This window comes from Fringilla coelebs (assembly GCF_963513975.1).
Source record: "Fringilla coelebs genome assembly, chromosome: 29".
Classification (NCBI taxonomy): Eukaryota; Metazoa; Chordata; class Aves; order Passeriformes; family Fringillidae; genus Fringilla; species Fringilla coelebs.
This window is the reverse complement of record NC_140055.1, coordinates 732,574-751,117: the sequence shown is the minus strand read 5'-3', so window position 1 is coordinate 751,117 and position 18,544 is coordinate 732,574. Positions and strand designations below refer to the sequence as shown.

Sequence of the window (18,544 nt, the reverse complement as noted above, 5' to 3'; positions counted from 1 at the left end):
TCCATCAGCCCAGGGTGATGGGTTCTCCTCGGGGGTAGAGCAGGAGGTTGGTTTGGGTTGGAAAATGAGGACAAATTTTGGGGGTTTTGGTGCCATCTTTGGTGGAGGCACCACTAATTCCGTGCCCTCTGCCCTCAATGCCCCCGCTGGCCTGACCCCGCTTCCCTCACCTGAGAAAAGTCTCCAGGTGTGTTGGAACAAGCCAACAAAGCCAAACTGGAGCAATATCCCCAAATCCCCTCATTTTCTGCTCCACACCAAGGACCTGCAGGTGCCCCCAGGCTCAGGAGCAGCTCCCCCTGATTTTTGTCCCCTCTCCCACTTCGAGGTTTGTCCCCAACCCCTGCAGGTCCCCCCAGAAGCTCAGCCATGTCCACCAGCACCCACAGCCACGCCGGGAGCCATCAATTCCCGGGGAATTGCACCCTGGAGAAGGCCCTGGAGACCGTGGTGGACGTGTTCCACCAGTACAGCATCCGCCAGGGCGAGATCGACCTCCTGAGCATGGGCGACTTCAGCACGCTGCTGACGGAGCAGGCGCCGTCCTTCCTGCAGACCTGTGTGAGTGCCCGAGGGGCAGCCCCACGGGGAGGGGGCTCAGGGGCCCCTGGGGGACGGGGGGGTTTCTGTCACGCCCAGTTTGGGGTCACCCCTGCTCTTCTTCCTGCCGTATGTGGTGGCGGAAAGTGAATTGGCCGCGGCGTGGCCACGCGGTTTGGAATTCTTCTGGTTTTTGCCATGCCCAGTCGAAAGGTTCCACGTGGAAAGGGGATTGAACTCACACCCAGACAGCCCAGCCATGCAATTTGCAATTTTTTTCTGGTTTTTGCAAGGCCCAATAGAAAGATTCTCTTTTCAGTGGCAGATAAATGGTGACATCTTTGCCGTCGTCAGCAATCCCGCTCTGGCTCTGGTTGTGACCCAAGCTGTCGTTTCTCGTGTTGTAAAAATTGGTTTTGGAGATCTGTGGGATAAGAAAACCCATTTGGATCCCTCTTTGGTCCCTCTCAGACCACACAATTGCATTTTTTTCTCCTAAGACTGCAAAGAGAAATGGCTGTGGCATCCATGTGCTTGTCCTTGTTGAAGGAGCTCAGCAACCTTCTCAAGGGCTTCTTGGGCCTCGGCTGTGAGGGTTCTGGGAGTTCTGACGGTGCAGTCTCCTCTCAATAAGTTGGAAAGTGGTGCAAGTTCAGAGCTGGTGATTCCCAAAATTGGCCTCATCCAATGGGTTTCTCCCCAAATTGGCCTGGTGCAATGGATTTCTCCCCAAATTGGCCTGGTGCAATGGATTTCTCCCCAAATTGGCCTGATCCAATTGATTTCTCCCCAAATTGTCCTGATCCAACTGATTTCTCCCAAAATTGGCCTTATCCAATGGATTTCTCCCAAAATTGGCCTGGTGCAATGGATTTCTCCCAAAATTGGCCTGGTGCAACTGATTTCTCCTAAAATTGGCCTGGTGCAACTGATTTCTCCCAAAATTGGCCTTATCCAACTGATTTCTCCCAAAATTGGCCTGATCCAACTATTTTCTCCTAAAATTGCCTTGGTGCAATGGATTTCTCCCCAAATTGGCCTTACCCAATGGATTTCTCCTAAAAGCTGCTGTGTCCCCAACCACAGGGATTTGGGACAAAATCCTGTCCCCTCTGGGGTTTAATTTAGGGCTAAAGGCGAGGCAGGGACGGTTGGGACATCCTGCAGCTTCCAAACCCTTCCCAGGGCAGGGAAGGATCCACAGGAATCCTTCAGGGACGTGACCCCAAATTTAGGACAAATTTAGGAACCGGGCTGGCTACTTGGAGAAACTCTTCCAGGAGAGACCAACCTGAACAAGGACACCCTGGTGTCCCCACATTTAGGAGAGGAACCGGGCCGGCTACTTGGAGAAACTCTTCCAGGAGACCGACCTGAACAAGGACAAGGAGCTGAGCTTCGAGGAGTTCACCATCGTGCTGAGCAAGCTGGCCGACGACGCCCACCGCATCAGCCATGGCTCCGAGCGCTGCGGGCCCGACCAGGACTGAGCCTGGACGTGGAAAAGTGGGAGAGGGAAGCTTGGGGAGCTGGGCTCTGGCTGCTCCCTGCCCGCCTGGAGCAGCCCTGTGGAGAAATAAAGCAGCACTTGGAGCTGTCTGAGCCGTTCCTTGTCTGTCGTGGGGTGGGAGGGACAGAGGGGGGTGGGACAGAGGGACAGAGGGACAGAGGGACAGAGGGGGGGTGGGTGGGGTCATCTGCAGAAATGGTTTTGTCAAAAAACCCTCATGAAGCAAATTGTTCCCAGTGCCCAAAATCCTCTGGTTTGGGATATTGGGATTTCAGGATGTGCTCATGATGATTTTCTGCCGTTCTTGGAGAGACACAGAGTTCAGACACTTCCATCTCCCAACACTGCAACACCCAAACACCCCAAATCCCAAATCCTGCATCTCAGGTGCTGGGAGCGCTCTGCTTGATGATGATTCGGGATTTGGGAAGCTGGGGTATCGGGGTGTTGGGATATGGACCCTGGGGGGACAAAGCTGCTGCTCCCTCTCCCCGCCCCAGCCACTCTCCTGCCCCTAAAAGTGAGTTTTGAAAGAGTTTTGCAACTCTTTGCAACCTCGGGGTGTCCCTGCGGGTCACTGGGCACCTCCCAGCAGATCCTGGGTTGCTCCTGCTCCGGTTCATGGATCCCTGGCCGAGCCTGGGCCTTGGGCACAGCTGGGCAGGGAGGTTCCCCTGCAAGGACACCTGCAGAGCCACCAAAGTGGTGCCAGCCCCTGTCCCTGTGACCCCCTTGTCCCTCGGCGCCCGCACTGACCACTCACACCTGGGGGTCACCCCTGGCTCAGGCCACCTCGGAACCCCCTGTCCCCCATCCTCGTCCCCCTGGCACCTCCAGGGTGATCAAAGGGAGAAAAATTGCACCAAATTCCTGAAATTGCACCAAAGCTCCGCAACGCCGCGGCCGGCCCCGGACAGCGCGTTGTGAAACGTCCCCGATGTCCCCAGATGTCCTGTTCTGCAGCAGAACCCGCTGGTTGTGAAAGCAGAGCACCCCGGCAGCCGGGGCTGGGGGCTGGGGCTGGAATCCCGGGGTCCTTTCCCTTGGGAAAGAGCTCCAAGATCGAGTCCAGCCTGCCACCTGTCCCCACCTGGTCACCCAGACCTGTCCCCACCTGGTCACCCAGACCAATGTCCAGCCTCTGACCTGTCCCCACTTGGTCACCAATGTCCAACCTGAGATCTGTCCCCACCTGGTCACCCAGACCTGTCCCCACTTGGTCACCAATGTCCAGCCTGAGACCTGTCCCCACCTGGACCAATGTCCAACCTCTGACCTGTCCCCACCTTGTCACCGATGTCCAGCCTGAGACCTGTCCCCACCTGGACCAATGTCCAGCCTCTGACCTGTCCCCACCTGGTCATCCAGACCTGTCCAACCTCTGACCTGTCCCCACCTGGTCACCCAGACCTGTCCCCACGTGGTCACCACTGTCCAGCCTGTGACCTGTCCCCACTTGGTCACCGATGTCCAGCCTGAGACCTGTCCCCACCTGGACCAATGTCCAACCTCTGACCTGTCCCCACCTGGTCACCCAGACCTGTCCCCACCTGGTCACCCAGACCAACGTCCAGCCCTTCCTTGGACACCTCCAGGGATGGGGACTCCAAACCTCCGTGGCCTGGTCGCCCGTTCCAGGAGGAATTTCCCGCTGGAAGGAGCTCCTGAGCTCGGCCTAGGCCTTGTTTGGGCCTCCAAAACAAGGAGGCCAAAGACCAACCTGAGACCAACCATGACAGGACCAACCCAAGCTGGGCAGGTCAAACAAACCCCAGGCAAGACTGCTGAGTCAGCAGGCAGCTCGTTTTGATGAGGAAACGCTGGAAAATCGCATTTTGCTCCCAAACGTGGCTGCTCAGAGGTGCCAGGCCCGCGCTGGGCCTCTGCCAGGCCGAGAAACAACAACACAAAAAAAGCCCCAAAAGCCGAGACAAAGCCCGGAAAAAAGAAACAAAAATGCACCTTTCAGCCACACCTGGGCTCTGCAGCTCAGGGCACACCTGGGGTGGGGACAAACCACCCTTGGCACGGATGGAACGGAGCTACTGGAGCCGGGCCAGGCCGGGAACACGCCCGGATCATCTTTCATGGACAGCTGGTTGCTGCAGGCTGGGGACGGTCCCGGTGCCACCTGTGCCCCGTGTGACACCGCCAGCGCTGCCAGGAGCCGGTGGCACTCGGTGTTCTGCTCTGGTGAGGGGTCAGAGGTTGGGCTCGGTGATTTTGGAGGTTTTTGGCAAGCCGTGGGACACTGGGATGCACCAGGGGTGGGGACATTCTGGGGACGAGCAGGGCAGGGGGTGACCTTCAAACCCTGGCATCAGCAAACGGCCCTGGAAAGGAGGAAAATGGGGGAAAAATCCCAAATGTGGGAGAATCCCAAATGTGGAAAAATCCCAAATGTGGGAAAACAGCAAATGTGGGAAAATCCCAAATGTGGAAAAATCCCAAATGTGGGAAAATCCCGAATGTGGAAAACTCCCAAATGTGGGAAAATCCCAAATATAGAAAAATCCCAAATGTGGAAGAATCTGAAATATGGAAAAATCCCAAATGTGGAAGAATCCCAAATGTGGAAGAATCCCAAATGTGGAAAAATCCCAAATATGGAAGAATCCCAAATATGGAAGAATCCCAAATATGGAAAAATCCCAAATGTGGGAAAACCCCAAAGGAAGGGGCTTTTGCCCAGAGCTGGTGGCGAATCCCAGCAGGTGAGGGGACAGGGCCACCCCCACCTGAGCTGGCGACACCCCGAGCTTGCGGGAAAAGCCGCAGAGCCCCTTTTGGGGAACTTTCTGGAGCCTTGAGCAATTCCGGGGCTGTTGTGGGGCCAGGAACGGGACAGGACGGGGACATTTCACAACAGGGACACCTCATGGCTGGGCTATAAGAGACACCGGGGTGGCACCGGCCCCGCACCCGCCCCAGGGGACCTCGCTGAGGTGACAAGATGAGCAAGGCAAGTGCAGGGGGGAATTTGGGGTGTCCGTGCTCTTTTCCAGGTCATCGAGGTGTGAGGATCCTTGGGGAGCTTCTCTCCATCTCCACCCCGGGTCCTGGCTGGGCAAAACCATCTCCAGAGCCCCTGAGGAGAGAGGTTTCCTCCTGGGAGAGGTTCCCGGCCACCAAGGAGGCTCCTGGACCCCTGCCCTGTGTCCCCACTGAGGGTTTTGGGGTGTTGTCACCTGCTCTGTGTCCCTACAGAGGGTTTTTGGGGTGTTGTCACCTTCTTGATGTCCCTATAGAGCATTTTGGGGTGTTGTCACCTTCTCTGTGTCCCTGCAGGGAGTTTTGGGGTGTTGTCACCTGCTCGATGTCCCCACTGAGGGTTTTGGGGTGTTGTCACCTGTTCTGTGTCCCCACAGAGGGTTCTGGGGTCTTGCCACCTGCTCTGTGTTCCTACAGAGGATTTTGGGGTGTTGTCACCTTCTCTTTGTCCCTACAGAGGGTTTTGGGGTATTGTCACCTGCTCTGTGTCCCCACTGAGGGTTTTGGGGTGTTGTCACCTTCTTGATGTCCCCACTGAGGGTTTTGGGGTGTTGTCACCTTCTCTGAGTCCCTACAGGAGGTTTTGGGGTATTGTCACCTTCCCTGTGTCCCCACTGAGGGTTTTGGGGTGTTGTCCCCAGTCATCCCAGATTCTCCTGGTTCCAGCCCAGATATCCCAGATTCTCCTGGATCCAGCCCAGATATCCCAGATTCTCCTGGATCCAGCCCAGTTATCCCAGATTCTCCCGGTTCCAGCCTGGTTATCCCAGATTCTCTTGGTTCCAGCCCGGTTATCCCAGATTCTCCCGGCTCCAGCCCGGTTATCCCAGGTTTTCCCGGACATTCCGAGTGTCCATCTCTCCCGCAGGGCCCGCAGAGCCAGGAGCAGCTGTCGGAGCTGGAGAAGGCCATGGACGTCATCATCGACGTCTTCCACCAGTACTCGCGCCGCGAGGGCGACAGGGACACCCTGACCAAGAAGGAGCTCAAGCTGCTGATTGAGAAGCAGCTGGCCAACTACCTGAAGGTCAGGGGCTGCATCCCAGTTTGGGGTCACCCAGGGTTTGGGGTCACCCCCTTCCCGCTCTGCTCTCCCGCCCAACCACCCCAAGCCAAACCCTCATCCCCTTCTCTGCAAAAACCAGCCCAAAATCTCCTTTTCCACACCCCAAAACCCCATTTTTTTTTTGTTTGGAGCTCACCTTCCTAAAGCCAAAGCAAAGTTTTGTCCACCCAGGGGTGAAACAAGGAGATTTTGCCCTCATTTTGCCCCCTCCTCCTTCCCAGCACGTGAAGAACAAGGCCACCATCGACCAGATCATGAAGGACCTGGACGTCAACAAGGACGCCCAGATCAGCTTTGGGGAGATGATGCTGCTGGTCACCCGTGTCACCTGTGCCACCCACGAGCACCTGCACGAGGTGGAGGACCACCAGCACCAGCACCAGCACCAGCACCACCACTGAGGCAGCCCCTCTGAGCAACCCTCGGAGAAGGTTCCAGAGCTGAATCCTGCCTTAAAATCCTCCCTCCCTCCTCCTCTTCCTCCTCCTCTTCCTCCCAGCGCCGTGGTTTTGCTGCCAAATAAAGATTTCCAAAGCTCTCCCGAGTCTCTGTGGGATTTTTTTCCCCTCCTTTCCTCTCCTAAATCCACCTTTGGGATTGGGAATTTGGGATTCACCCCGGCACCTGCTGGGGACTCACAGAGGTTGGGGTTGCGCTCAGGATTTGACAGATTTTTGTGTTTCCAGCCTGAAAAAAACTCACATTTTTTGGGTCTGCTGTGGTGGTGGGCAGGAGCTGGGAGAAAGGATGAGCAATATTTTTTTGCAGAAAACCCTTTTTAGGGCATTTTTGCTCCACAGATGGTGGTGGTGGACACGTTGAGTTTTGCGCTTCCGAACTTATTTGCGGACAAGAACACGAAACAACCCCAACCCCTCACCCAGAACAGCCCAAATTTGTCCCAAAAATGTTAATTAGTTAATAATTAGCTGCTGTCCAGAGGGAAAAGCTCTTTTTTGGGGCATTTTTGCTGCATAGATGGAGTGGACACGTTAAGTTTTGGGGTCAAAAAGATGTTTGTGGACAAGAAGGTGAAAGAACCCAAATCCCTCACCCAGAACAGCCCAAATTTGCCCCCAAAAAGTTAATTAGTTAATAATTAGCAGCTTTCCAGAGTGAAAAGCTGGCTGGGAGTTTCCCAAACTCTTTTTGGGGGAGAAAAACACCCGAGCTGATTTCCCAAGGGTGACTCAAAGCACTGAAACCGCTCAGCTCCGGGAAGGAACCTTCCAGAAACTTCCCCAAAGCAGCAAGAGCTGAAGCAAGATGCAATTAATTAACACAATTAACACAAGACCTCCCCCGGTTTGCTTCACCCCCAGGTTGCTTCAGCTTCCTCTGGAGGCAGTTTTGACACCCAAAATGTCAAATTTTGGTCAAAGCTGCTGCTGGAGCAGAGTCCCCTCAGCTTTGTGCTGCCCCAAAAAAATGAGGTGTTTTAAAAATGTTTATTTTTAAATATAAAAAAATTTATTTATATTATTATTTATATTATTTATATTATTCTATATTATTATGTATTATACATTATATATTATATATTATATAGTATTATATGTTATATTATAATAGTATACAATAATATATTATATAATTTTATTATATATTATTATATAATGCTATTATATAATATTATATAAATATATATTAATAATATATGGTAAATTATAGTAAAATAGAATAGAAGATTATATTATATTAGTATATTATATATACTATATAATATTAATATACTATATACTATATACAATATATTAGCTAAAATATAATATATAATATATAATATATAATATATAATATATAATATATAATATATAATATATAATATATAATATATAATATATAATATATAATATATAATAGGATTTTATAGTAATATAATATAATATAATATAATATAATATAATATAATAACAATTGTAAATAACATATTAATATTTATTTATTTATAATAATAATCCCCCAATAATATATAAAAATAATTATAATCCCCTGAAAGTCTCCGGCATCCGGAGGCGAGCCCGGGCTCCTGCTGCCACCTGCTGGGATGTGACACAGCCAGGATGCGACACTTGGAGAGGCCACCAGGTCCTGCCTGAGCTGTCACCGCCAGGGGAGCGCTGACTTTGCCCCTCATTCGTGGAGAAAGTTTCCAAAACTTCAAGCTAGACAGGAATCCAGAAAAGTGGAAAATTATAGGGAGCAGTGTAGAGGTATCGCTTGGTGAGAAATTTACTTTTTTGGGATTTTTAGTGTGCAGGATGGAGGGCACAGGATGTCATCCTGGGTCTCTTCTTCCTGCTTCTCCATGGGTTTGGGTGGCATTTTGTAACTGGGTGGAAAAATCCGCATTTTGGGCTCTGTGGGATCAGTTATTGGGTTAAAAGGGGAAATAATCCAGGTGGCAGCTCCTAATTGGATAATTTAGTTTTAAAAGACCTTGGAACAAGAGATTGTTGGCATTTTGGGCCTTGCTGCCCAACTCACAGCAGTGAGATTGTTTTACTGATTGAGAAATAATCAACACAATAATAAATACCTGAGTCCCAACCTGAAATATCATCTCGAGTGCCTCCCATGGTTCCCCAGCCTGACTCATCCTCCCAATTTAGGTTTTGGGATTTTTGGTGTGCAGGATGGAGGGCACAGGGTGTCCTCCTGGGTCTCTTCTTCCTGCTTCTCCATGGGTTTGGGTGGAAAATCCCCATTGCAGCTCTGTGGGATCAGTTATTGGGTTAAAAGGGGAAATAATCCAGGTGTCAGCTCCTAATTGGATAATTCAGTTTTAAAAGACCTTGGAACAAGAGATTGTTGGCATTTTGGGCCTTGCTGCCCAACTCACAGCAGTGAGATTGTTTTACTGATTGAGAAATAATAAATACCTGAGTCCCAACATGAAATATCATCTCCAGTGCCTCCCATGGTTCCCCAGCCTGACTCATCCTCCCAATTTAGGTTTTGGGATTTTTGGTGTGCAGGATGGAGAGCACAGGGTGTCCTCCTGGCTTTCTTCTTCCTGCTTCTCCATGGGTTTGGGTGGAAAATCCCCATTGGAGCTCTGTGGGATCAGTTATTGGGTTAAAAGGTGAAATAATCCAGGTGTCAGCTCCTAATTGGATAATTCAGTTTTAAAAGACCTTGGAACAAGAGATTGTTGGCGTTTTGGGCCTTGCTGCCCAACTCACAGCAGGGAGATTGTTTTACTGATTGAGAAATAATAAACACAATAATAAACACAATAATAAACACAATAATAAACACTTCATGAATTACTGTCTCAAGTGCCTTCAATCCAGACCCAGAAAAACCCACAACTGGCACCCCCACAGTGATGCCCCAAACCCAGCCCCGAAGGGAATCCCCAAAAAAATCCCCCAAAAGCTCCGGGGATCCCCAAAGCGGGGGAGCAGCCGGAGCTGCTGCAGCCGCCCCAAAAGCAGCCAGGGACCTGCAGGGACTTGCTGCCTCTTGCCTCATCCTGCTGCGGAAGGAAAATCTGGCTCCAGACCGTGGCTTGATCGCATTTCCAACCCACCGAGGGGCGTGGGAGGCTCTGCAGCCCCTCCTGTCCCGGCCGCGGGGAGATGCCGAGCGAGATCAGCGCCTATCGGGAGATCTCGGTGCCCGAGCTCCGGGAGCGGCGCGCCCCGGGCCGGGGGAGGGATCCCGGCAGCGCCGCGGCCGCTCCGGGGGAAGAACCAGCCGGGCTGGGAGCGGCCCGGCCCCCGAGCCTGTCCCGGGTCCGGGGGATGGGTCAGAACCCGGTCCTGGGCACGGATCCATCGGGGCAGGGTCAGAACCTGGGCACAAATCCATTGGGGAAGGGTCAGAACTCGGGCATGGCTCCAGTGGGGCAGGGTCAGAACCTGGGTACAGATCCATCAGGGCAGGATCAGAACCTGGGCACGGATCCATCGGGGAAGGGTCACAACCTGGGCATGGATCCATCAGGGCAGGATCAGAACCTGGGCACGGATCCAGCAGGACAGGATCAGAACCTGGGCATGGATCCATTGGGACAGGATCAGAACCTGGGCACGGATCCATCGGGGCAGGGTCAGAACTTGGGCATGGCTCCAGTGGGGATGGATCAGAACCTGGTCCTGGGCATGGATCCATCGGGGCAGGATCAGAGGCTGGTCCTGGTCCTGGTTACATCAGGAAAGGATCAGAACCTGATCCCAGATCCATCAGGACAGGATCAGAACCTGATCCCAGATCCATCAGGAAAGGATCAGAGCCTGACCCCAGATCCATCAGGGTATGATCAGAGCCTGGTCCTGGTTCTGGTTCCATCAGAACAGGATCAGAACCTGACCCCAGGTACATCAGGACAGGATCAGAGCCTGGTCCTGGTGGTGGTTCCATCCGGACAGGGTCACATTGTGACCCCAGATCCATCAGGACAGGATCCCATGGTGGTCCCCAGGTGTCCCCACTGTGCCACCACTGCCCTGCCAGCTCAGGGCTCCAGCTCCTTTCCCACCACAGCAGCCCCAGCCCTGCTGCCCTTGCCTGAGCTGGCCCAAGGTGCCTCCAGTCTGAGCCCAGGGACATTTGGGACAGCCTAAAAACAAGATTAAACCCTTTTCCTGCAGGAATTCTCCTGGTCTGTGACATTTTCTTAACTTTACCCGTGAGCCCACAACCCCCTTGTGTTGTAGAGGAAAATAAACCCATTTAGGGGAGGTGAAATGCAGAATTTTGTATGGGAAGGGAACATCTGGCTGCCTTTTTTGGGCACCCGAGGAGGCGCTTTGTCCCTGACCTACATACACCTCTCCAGGTGTGCCGTAAACATCCTGGGAGCGCAGGATAACGAGGGAGGCTCCCTGGGAAGAGGCAGCCAGGGAACAGGACTGACCGGAAGGAATCTTCTCCTCCTCCCACCCCCGAGCCTGCCCGGGGCTGCTCCGAGCCGCTCCCGCCACTCCCGGCCCGGCCCCGGCGGACGCGAGTGAGTCTCCGCCGCTTCTTTTCGGCTTCGAAATGAATTTTTTTTTTTGTGTTGGAAATGAGCTTTTGTGTTGGTGGGGTTGCCTCGGAACCGGTTTTAGCCGGCGGCAGGACGGGATCAGCTCCCGGGCAGGAGGCTGGACGCACTTGGGGCACCTGCAGGAGCTGATTCATTCACCCCGAGAGTGCCTGGATGGTGACAGGGAGCAGCTGCCCTCTAATTGAGCCAGGGAAAGTGGGGAAATGAGGGGAATCGAGGGGAAAGTCCTCAGAGGAGCCGGGAAAGGAAAGCTGCGTTTTTCCTCTGCTGAAATCAAATGCAGGAAGGCTGGGGAGAGATGTTCGGGATCATTGGAAGGGATATTTGGGATTATTGGAAAGGGTGTTGGGGATCATCAGAAGGGATATTTGGGATTTTTGGAAGGCATATTTGGGGGGATCATTGGAAGGGATATTTGGGATTTTTGGAAGGGATGTTGGGGATCATTGGAGGGGATATTTAGGAGGATCTTTGGAAGGGATGTTTGGGATATTTGAAAGGAATGTTTGGAATTTTGAAAGGGACCTTTGGGAGTTTTGGAAGGGATGCCTGGCGGGATTTTCCTGCCGCCCTGACAGCGGCTGTGGCCTCAGGTTCTGCTCCTCTGCAGGACTGGAGCCATGTCCAGGCTCATCAAAGCCATCACTGACATGATGCAGAGCTCCCAGGGCAACGCCAGGAAGGGCAGGAAATCGGAGACCTTCAGCAGGAGCGAGTTCAAGAAGCTGATCCAGCAGGAATTCGTTCCTGTCAAGGTAACAGCAGGGGCTGGAGGGGGAAAAGAGGCTGGGAAAGGGACAGGGAATTGTTGGAGGAGTCCAGAGGAGACCACGAAGTTGATAAAGGGACTGGAAATGTCGGGAATGTTTGGAATGTTGGGAATGTTGAGGCTGTGGAGACCCCAGAGACCCTTCAGGACCTGCAGGGGCTCCAGGGAAGCTGGAGAGGGACTTTTCCTCAGGACCAGCAGGGACAGAGAGGCAGGATGGACACCCACAGCTGGGCACTCCCCATGGGCAGTTCGGGCACCCAAAATTTGGGATGTGAGCCCTGGGGGACGCTGCAGCCACCGGGGGACGTCGTTCCTGCTGTCACCACAACCCCCTCTGCCCTCTGGGGTATTTGGGGCTGGCCGGGGGGGCTGGGGGTCTGCAGCAGCCCCCCCACATCCCGGGCTGGGCTGGGGTCTCTCCTCTCTCGGGGTTTTTCCTGCGGAGCTCCCGTGCCCCCTCCCCTTTTCCCGCAGGGGCAGCTCCAGCTCCGCAGCCCCGGCACCGGGTTTGGACCCCTCCAGCACCTCGGGCTGAGGGGTCCCGGCCCTTCCTCACCTCGGGAGGGGCTGATGGGGTCGTGTGTCCCCTCAGAGGTCCCCGAGCAGCAAGTACAGAGCCATCCCCCGGCCCTCGGAGCCCGACACGGAGCCCATGAACAAGGAGAGGGCTCCCGCCAAGCCCTGCGTCTACTGAGGGCTCTCGGCCGCTCCTGGCACGTGGAGGGAGCAGGTGAGGGACAGCAGGGTGATGTCACCCGTGGGACACCCCCCGGGGTGGGGACAGAGCCGTCCCTGTGCCTGGTGTCACCCCCAGGTGACAAGGTGTGGTCATCGCGGTGAGCCCAGCCCAGCGGGGAGGGTGGGATGGAGCAGGAGCTGGGCTCTGCAGGGCGTTTAACCAGCTCTAATTAAACCTGCGCACTAATTGGGCACCAATCAGTGCCAATCACAGCGGGCTGGAGGGAGGGACTCGAATCCTGCCAGGTTTTGTGGGCGAACCCCCCGTGGGTTTTCCTCCCTCTCCGTAGGATTGCTCCGACGCTGGGATCTCCTTCCAGGCTTTCCCTGCTCCTCCTTCCGGGCCAGGCACATCCTGGGACGAGTGAGGACCAAGCCCAGCTCCACCAATTTACCTCCATGAGGCAAAAATATCCCCAGGTGTCCTTCAGTCCCCGCGCTCCAACGGTGTCTCCTCGGGGTGCTTTAAAAATGCAGCTTTGAAGGCTTGGAGGGGGTGGTTTGGGGGCAGATTTTCTCTTTTTTTCCTCTTAAAAAGCAAAAAAATCTCAACCCTGCTGAAATTTCAGCCCGGTTATTAATGGGGAGAAAGTGAAAAAAAATCCCTGGTTAATAGGGCTGGGCTGAGGAGGGTAATTATTTGAGTCAGCCTGTACGGCAATAACGAGCCCAGAGTGGCAATTCCTGGGGGAAAATTAAAAATTCATTGTTGGGAGCTCATCTCCAGCTCATTTGGAGTCAGCAGCAAAATTCCCATGAGTTTTTGGGGGGTGGACACACCGAAAATGCACGTCAGCCAATCCTTCAGCTCTGGCTGAGGGGGCTCATCGTGGTTTTTGGGGAGATCTGCACTGTAAATATCCCAAAGGCGTTTTTTCCCTGCTTATTTTTCCCCTTTCTCACATAAACGGTTGTAAACCCACAAAAACCCAATAAAACGCGTCCAACCTGGTGCCTGCCTGGATTTCAGGAGCCTCCAGAGGCGGGAGGGTGTGGTGGGGAAGCTCCAAAGGGTTGGGAAGGTCTGGGGCTGTGGGGTCCCAGGGGACATGCTGGGGGTGGGGAGAGGTTTTTGGGATTTCTGCAAGACTGGGATCCTGCAGGGGTGATCCCCCAGGAATGATTCCCCCAGAAATGATCCCACAGGGGTGATTCCCTCAGGATTGATCCCCAGGGGTGATTCCCCCAGGATTGATCCCCAGGGGTGATTCCCCCAGGAATGATCCCACAGGGGTGATTCCCCCAGGATTGATCCCCAGGGGTGATTCCCAGGGAATGATCAGCGAGGGATGATCCAACAGGAGTGATTCCCCCAGGAATGATCCCCCGGGGATGGTTCCCTCAGGGATGATCTCCCAGAAATTCTTCCCCAAGGGTGATCCCCAGGGAATGATCACCGAGGGATGATCCCACAGGGGTGATTCCCCCAGAAATGATCCCCAAGGAATGATCAGCAAGGGATGATCCCGCAGGGGTGATTCCCCCAGAAATGATCCACAGGGGTGATTCCCCCAGGGATGATCCCCCTGGGAATGATCCACAGCCACCAGACCATTCTGAAGGTTCAGGACGAGCCCAGCTCCCCCTGTGTGAATCCATCTGGATCCTTCCAGTGGCACGGAAAACGCGGAGGAGGAGTTTGGAATCAGCCATCTCAGAGGCCTTTCCCAACCTCCTCCATCCCATGACGCTGAGTTTAGGGAAACACCAAGCCCAGAGGGATTTAGGGAATGTGACCCTTTATGGGGCACCTCATGGGGCCAGGGCACAGGTGACCTGTGGGGACAGGGGTGCTGGCAGGGGCAGCTGGAGTGCCACCACCCCCGTGGTCCCAGTGCCACCGTTGTCCCAACTGTCCCTAACAGCTGTGCAGGATCCTGGAGCTCCTTCCTGGGATCTGGAGTAATTCCAGGATGGAGGAATCCATTGGCCGGTCCATCACCAGCCACGAGATGATCCTGACCTCCTGTCACATTCACGTTTTCTGGAAAAATCCCTTCGCCCAGGATTTTTCTCCTGGGAAGCTGAGAAGCCTCAGAGAGAAGGGAAACAATTCTTATCTCATTTGCTTCTCCTGTGTTTTGCTGGTCTGGAATGTGTTTGGGGATTGTTCACCCACAGGTGGTTGTTTTGTTGGTTTCTGGTGTGAATTGTTTTGTCTCGTTGGCCAATCAGTGCCAAGCTGTGTTGGGACTCTGGAGAGAATCACGAGTTTTTCATTATTATCTTTTTTAGCATGGTGTAAGTATCCTTTCTGTATTCTTTAGCATGGTATAGTTTAGCATTATTTAATATAATCCAGTATCACAAAATAATGTGATAAAACAAAGTATCATAAAATAAAAGTTATTATAAAATAATATGATAACGTGGAGAACGTGGAGTCAGATTCATCATTCCTTCCTGCCACGGGGATTGCTGCAAATGCAACAACCTCCCTGCCTGCACCCCAACCCCATCCCAGGTCCATGTCCTCCTCTGTGAATTGATTCCCCAAAGGAGGAAAATCCACCCGTAAAGGAGGAGAATCCCCCCATAAAGAGGAAAATCCACCCGTAAAGGAGGAAAATCCACCTGTAAAGGAGGAAAATCCACCATAAAGGAGGAAAATCCACTGTAAAGGAGGAAAATCCACCCGTAAAGGAGGAAAATCCCCCCATAAAGGAGGAAAATCCCCCCATAAAGGAGGAAAATCCACCTGTAAAGGAGGAAAATCCACCCGTAAAGGAGGAAAATCCACCTGTAAAGGAGGAAAATCCACTGTAAAGGAGGAAAATCCACCCGTAAAGGAGGAAAATCCCCCCATAAAGGAGGAAAATCCACCTGTAAAGGAGGAAAATCCGCCGGTCCTGCCATTCCCTGAGTGTGAGGGCAGGGAATGAGGATCCGGGGTGGGAACAGCCTGACAGGAGTGTCCCTCCTTTTTCCCGGACATGAGGCAGCTCCGTGTCACTGACCTGTCACTCCAGCCCCCGATTCCCGCCCGGCCACCCTGTGTTTACGGCTCCCTGACTCACTTCGATGGTTATCACTTCGTTTTTATCTCCTTCCTGTGCCAATTGCCTCTCAATTGCCTGCAGTGAGGCGCTGCTTTTCCAAAGGTTCCTCTGCTCATGCTCGGGGAAATTAAGCCCAGGTTTAATTATAGCTCCTTCTCCAGCCCCCAGAGCTTAATCCCTGCTCTGGAGCTGGCACCAGATCAAGCCGGGAATTACGAGGGTAAAAAAAAGAGGGGAAAGTGGTTTTTTTCTTCTCCAGGAGATCACAGCCCAAAAACCCCATCCTGGGCTGGTTCTGGAGAATATCCCATCCCTAAAACCCCATCCTGGGCTGGTTCTGAAGAACATCTCAGCCCTAAAACCCCATCCTGGGCTGGTTCTGGAGAACATTGCAGCCCTAAAACCCCATCCTGGGCTGGTTATGGAGAACATCCCAGCCCTAAAATCCCATCCTTTCTGTGGAGAACCTCCCAGCCCTAAAACCCCATCCTGGGCTGGTTCTGGAGAACATCCCAGCCCTAAAATCCAATCCTGGTTCTGGAGAACCTCCCAGCCCTAAAATCCCATCCTGGGCTGGCTCTGGAGAACCTCCCAGCTCTACAACCCCATCCTGGCTCTGGAGAACCTCCCAGCCCTACAACCCCATCCTGGGCTGGTTCTGGGGAACATCCCAGCCCTAAAACCCCATCCTGGTTCTGGAGAACATCCCAGCCCTAAAACCCCATCCTGGGCTGCCTCCCTGGCCCTGGAGTGCAAGGAAACACCAACACCAGTGGGATTTAAGGAATGTGACTCTTTATTGGGCACAGCCCAGCCCTTGCCAGGCTCCGGAGGGCACTGGGGAGGCTTCGGGACCCCCGGGGAGGTGACAGGGAGCCGGTCCCCATGTGGCCTCGGCTGCCAGAGCAGGGACAAGGTGATGATGGCCACGCTGTCACTTCATCTTCTGCTGGGGCATCTGCGGCACCTGCTGCTGCTGCTGCTGCTGCTGGCCCTGCATCTGCGGCTTCCCGTGGCAGCTGGAGCCACCGGAGCTGTGACAGCCGCCACCGCTCGAGCTGTGACAGCCGCCACCGCCCGAGCTGTGACAGCCGCCACCACCGGAGCTGTGGCAGCCCCCAGAGCTGCCACCGGAGCTGTGACAGCCGCCGCCACCGGAGCTGTGGCAGCCGCCACCCCCCGAGCTGTGGCAGCCGCCGCTGCTCTGGCGCTGCTGGCGGTGGCACTGGTCCCTGTCCTGGCGGGAGCACATGGCGCTGCGCTGGGTCACCTGTGGGGACACAGCAGCTGGCAGGGGGGCTTCTCCTTCCTGCTCCTGCCCTTCCAGGCAGCAGGAATCCGGGTTTGGAGTTCCTTGTCCCACACCCAGCCAGTTCCCACATTTCTGGGTCATTTTTCCCCCTGGCATTGTCCCACTGAAGGTGTTGGGGACACCCAGGCCATGCCTGGCTTCCCAAAGCCAGAGCCAAGACCCCAGACCCTCCCTCCACATCCCCACCTCCGCTCCCTCTGAACACCTGGGCTCCCTCCTCACCCTCCCCAGAACAAATCCCAGCCCCGTTCCAGGTGTGGGGACCCAAACTCATCCCCCCAAAGGTTCTGGAGCCCCCCAGGTCTTACCTGAGCTGCTCGTGCAGGAAGAGATGAGGAAGGACGAGAGGCAATGAGGCTTTTGGGGACAGCAGCACTTTTATACCCTCTCTGCACACCCCACCTGGGGATGCCCCTCCCTGTCCCGTTCATTTAATTCGCCGGTGGCTTTTTTTCTTTTTATTTTTTTGCCTCCCCATTTCTGGGGCTCCTGGGGTGACTCACCCGATCCAGGCTGGAATTGCCTCTCCTTGTAGGTTGCCTTTCCTGTCCACAGAGCTGTAATTGCTGGCCCTGCCTGTGCAGGGCCGGGCCGGGGGAGCCGTGTGGGTGGCCCCGGTTTCCCCAGGTCAGGCTGGGTGTCGATCACACCCCGGGAGTGATTCGGGTTCAGGGGGAGATGATGTCTCACCCCCAAACCACCAACTTCCCCCCAGGATGTCCTGAGGTTCTCTGGGCCTGCGACTCCCCTAAAAACTGAGATAGGCCTGGAAGGGGCAAAAGCAGTTTTGGGAAAGGATAAAACTCTGCTTCAGCAGGAATTCTGTGCTGGGTGTGGTGAGGGGAATGTCCAGCACCGTGTCCAGTTCTGGGCACGCATGGCAAGAGGGGCTGGAGTGGGTCCAGAGAAGGGAACAGAGCTGGGGAAGGGGCTGGAGGGCCCAGCCTGGAGAAAAGGGGGCTCAGGGGAATTTCTGACTCTGCACAACTCCCTGACAGGAGGCTCAGGTGGGAATCAGGAGGAATTTTTTTCCTGGAAAGGGCAGCCAGGCCTTGGAAGGGGTTTGGGGTCACTTGGAGGTGTCCAAAGTGTCACCTGGCTGTGACCCTCTGGGCTGGGGACAAGGTGGGGATTGGGCACATCTTGGACTGGATGGCCTTGGGGGGGCTTTTCCAACCTCTGGGATTTCGGGATTTGCCTGGAATCACCCCTGGCTCCTTCCTCTTAGAACGGGTCAAAACACAGCGGGACGATGAGGAAACTCCAAGGTTTCCTGCCAGGAGAACCTCAAGCAGCTGGAATTCTTATTTTTGGAAGGAATAAGCCCTGCCCTGGGTAACGATCCAGGATTAGCAAGGTGCTTAATTATGTGGTTGAGTCTCAGCCCGGGAACGAATCCATGGTTTTATTCCAGGTGAACGGCTCCTGGAGGAGGAGGAGGAGGAGGAGGAGACAGGAGCCCTCGGCCACACACAGTTGTGGGCAACTGGCAGACCCCTGGGACTTTCTCCAGAGCTGCAGGAACACCCTTTTTGCATTTCCCCTGATCCCCAATTAGCCCCTAATTGCCCAGCAAATCCCGGATGCACAGCCTCACACAGAGAGCTCATCAGAGGCAAT

At 54.2% G+C, this 18,544-nt stretch overlaps 4 protein-coding genes across 4 annotated transcripts; 3 read left to right on the top strand and 1 right to left on the bottom strand.

Moving 5' to 3' along the window:
- Positions 1-369: 369 nt before the first annotated feature.
- Positions 370-2,030, top strand: LOC311163896 (protein S100-A12-like; the record flags this gene model as incomplete). The annotated part of the gene is made up of 2 exons (XM_084223062.1): positions 370-561; positions 1,866-2,030. 2 exons carry the CDS (start codon positions 370-372, stop codon positions 2,028-2,030), a joined length of 357 nt encoding a protein of 118 aa, XP_084079188.1.
- A 2,862-nt stretch (positions 2,031-4,892) lies between these two features.
- LOC311164056 (protein MRP-126-like) lies at positions 4,893-6,640 on the top strand. Its single transcript, XM_084223319.1, has 3 exons — positions 4,893-5,012; positions 5,910-6,068; positions 6,329-6,640. The coding sequence occupies exons 1-3, from the start codon at positions 5,004-5,006 to the stop codon at positions 6,506-6,508; spliced, it is 348 nt and encodes a 115-aa protein (XP_084079445.1). The 5' UTR covers positions 4,893-5,003; the 3' UTR covers positions 6,509-6,640.
- Positions 6,641-11,702: 5,062 nt separating this feature from the next.
- Positions 11,703-12,569, top strand: LOC311163820 (uncharacterized protein; the record flags this gene model as incomplete). The annotated part of the gene is made up of 2 exons (XM_084222948.1): positions 11,703-11,858; positions 12,468-12,569. Exons 1-2 carry the CDS (start codon positions 11,724-11,726, stop codon positions 12,567-12,569), a joined length of 237 nt encoding a protein of 78 aa, XP_084079074.1. The 5' UTR covers positions 11,703-11,723.
- A 3,977-nt stretch (positions 12,570-16,546) lies between these two features.
- On the bottom strand, positions 16,547-16,864 carry LOC311164087 (uncharacterized protein; the record flags this gene model as incomplete). Its single annotated transcript, XM_084223384.1, has 1 exon — positions 16,547-16,864. The coding sequence occupies one exon, from the start codon at positions 16,862-16,864 to the stop codon at positions 16,547-16,549; it is 318 nt and encodes a 105-aa protein (XP_084079510.1).
- Positions 16,865-18,544: the final 1,680 nt, after the last annotated feature.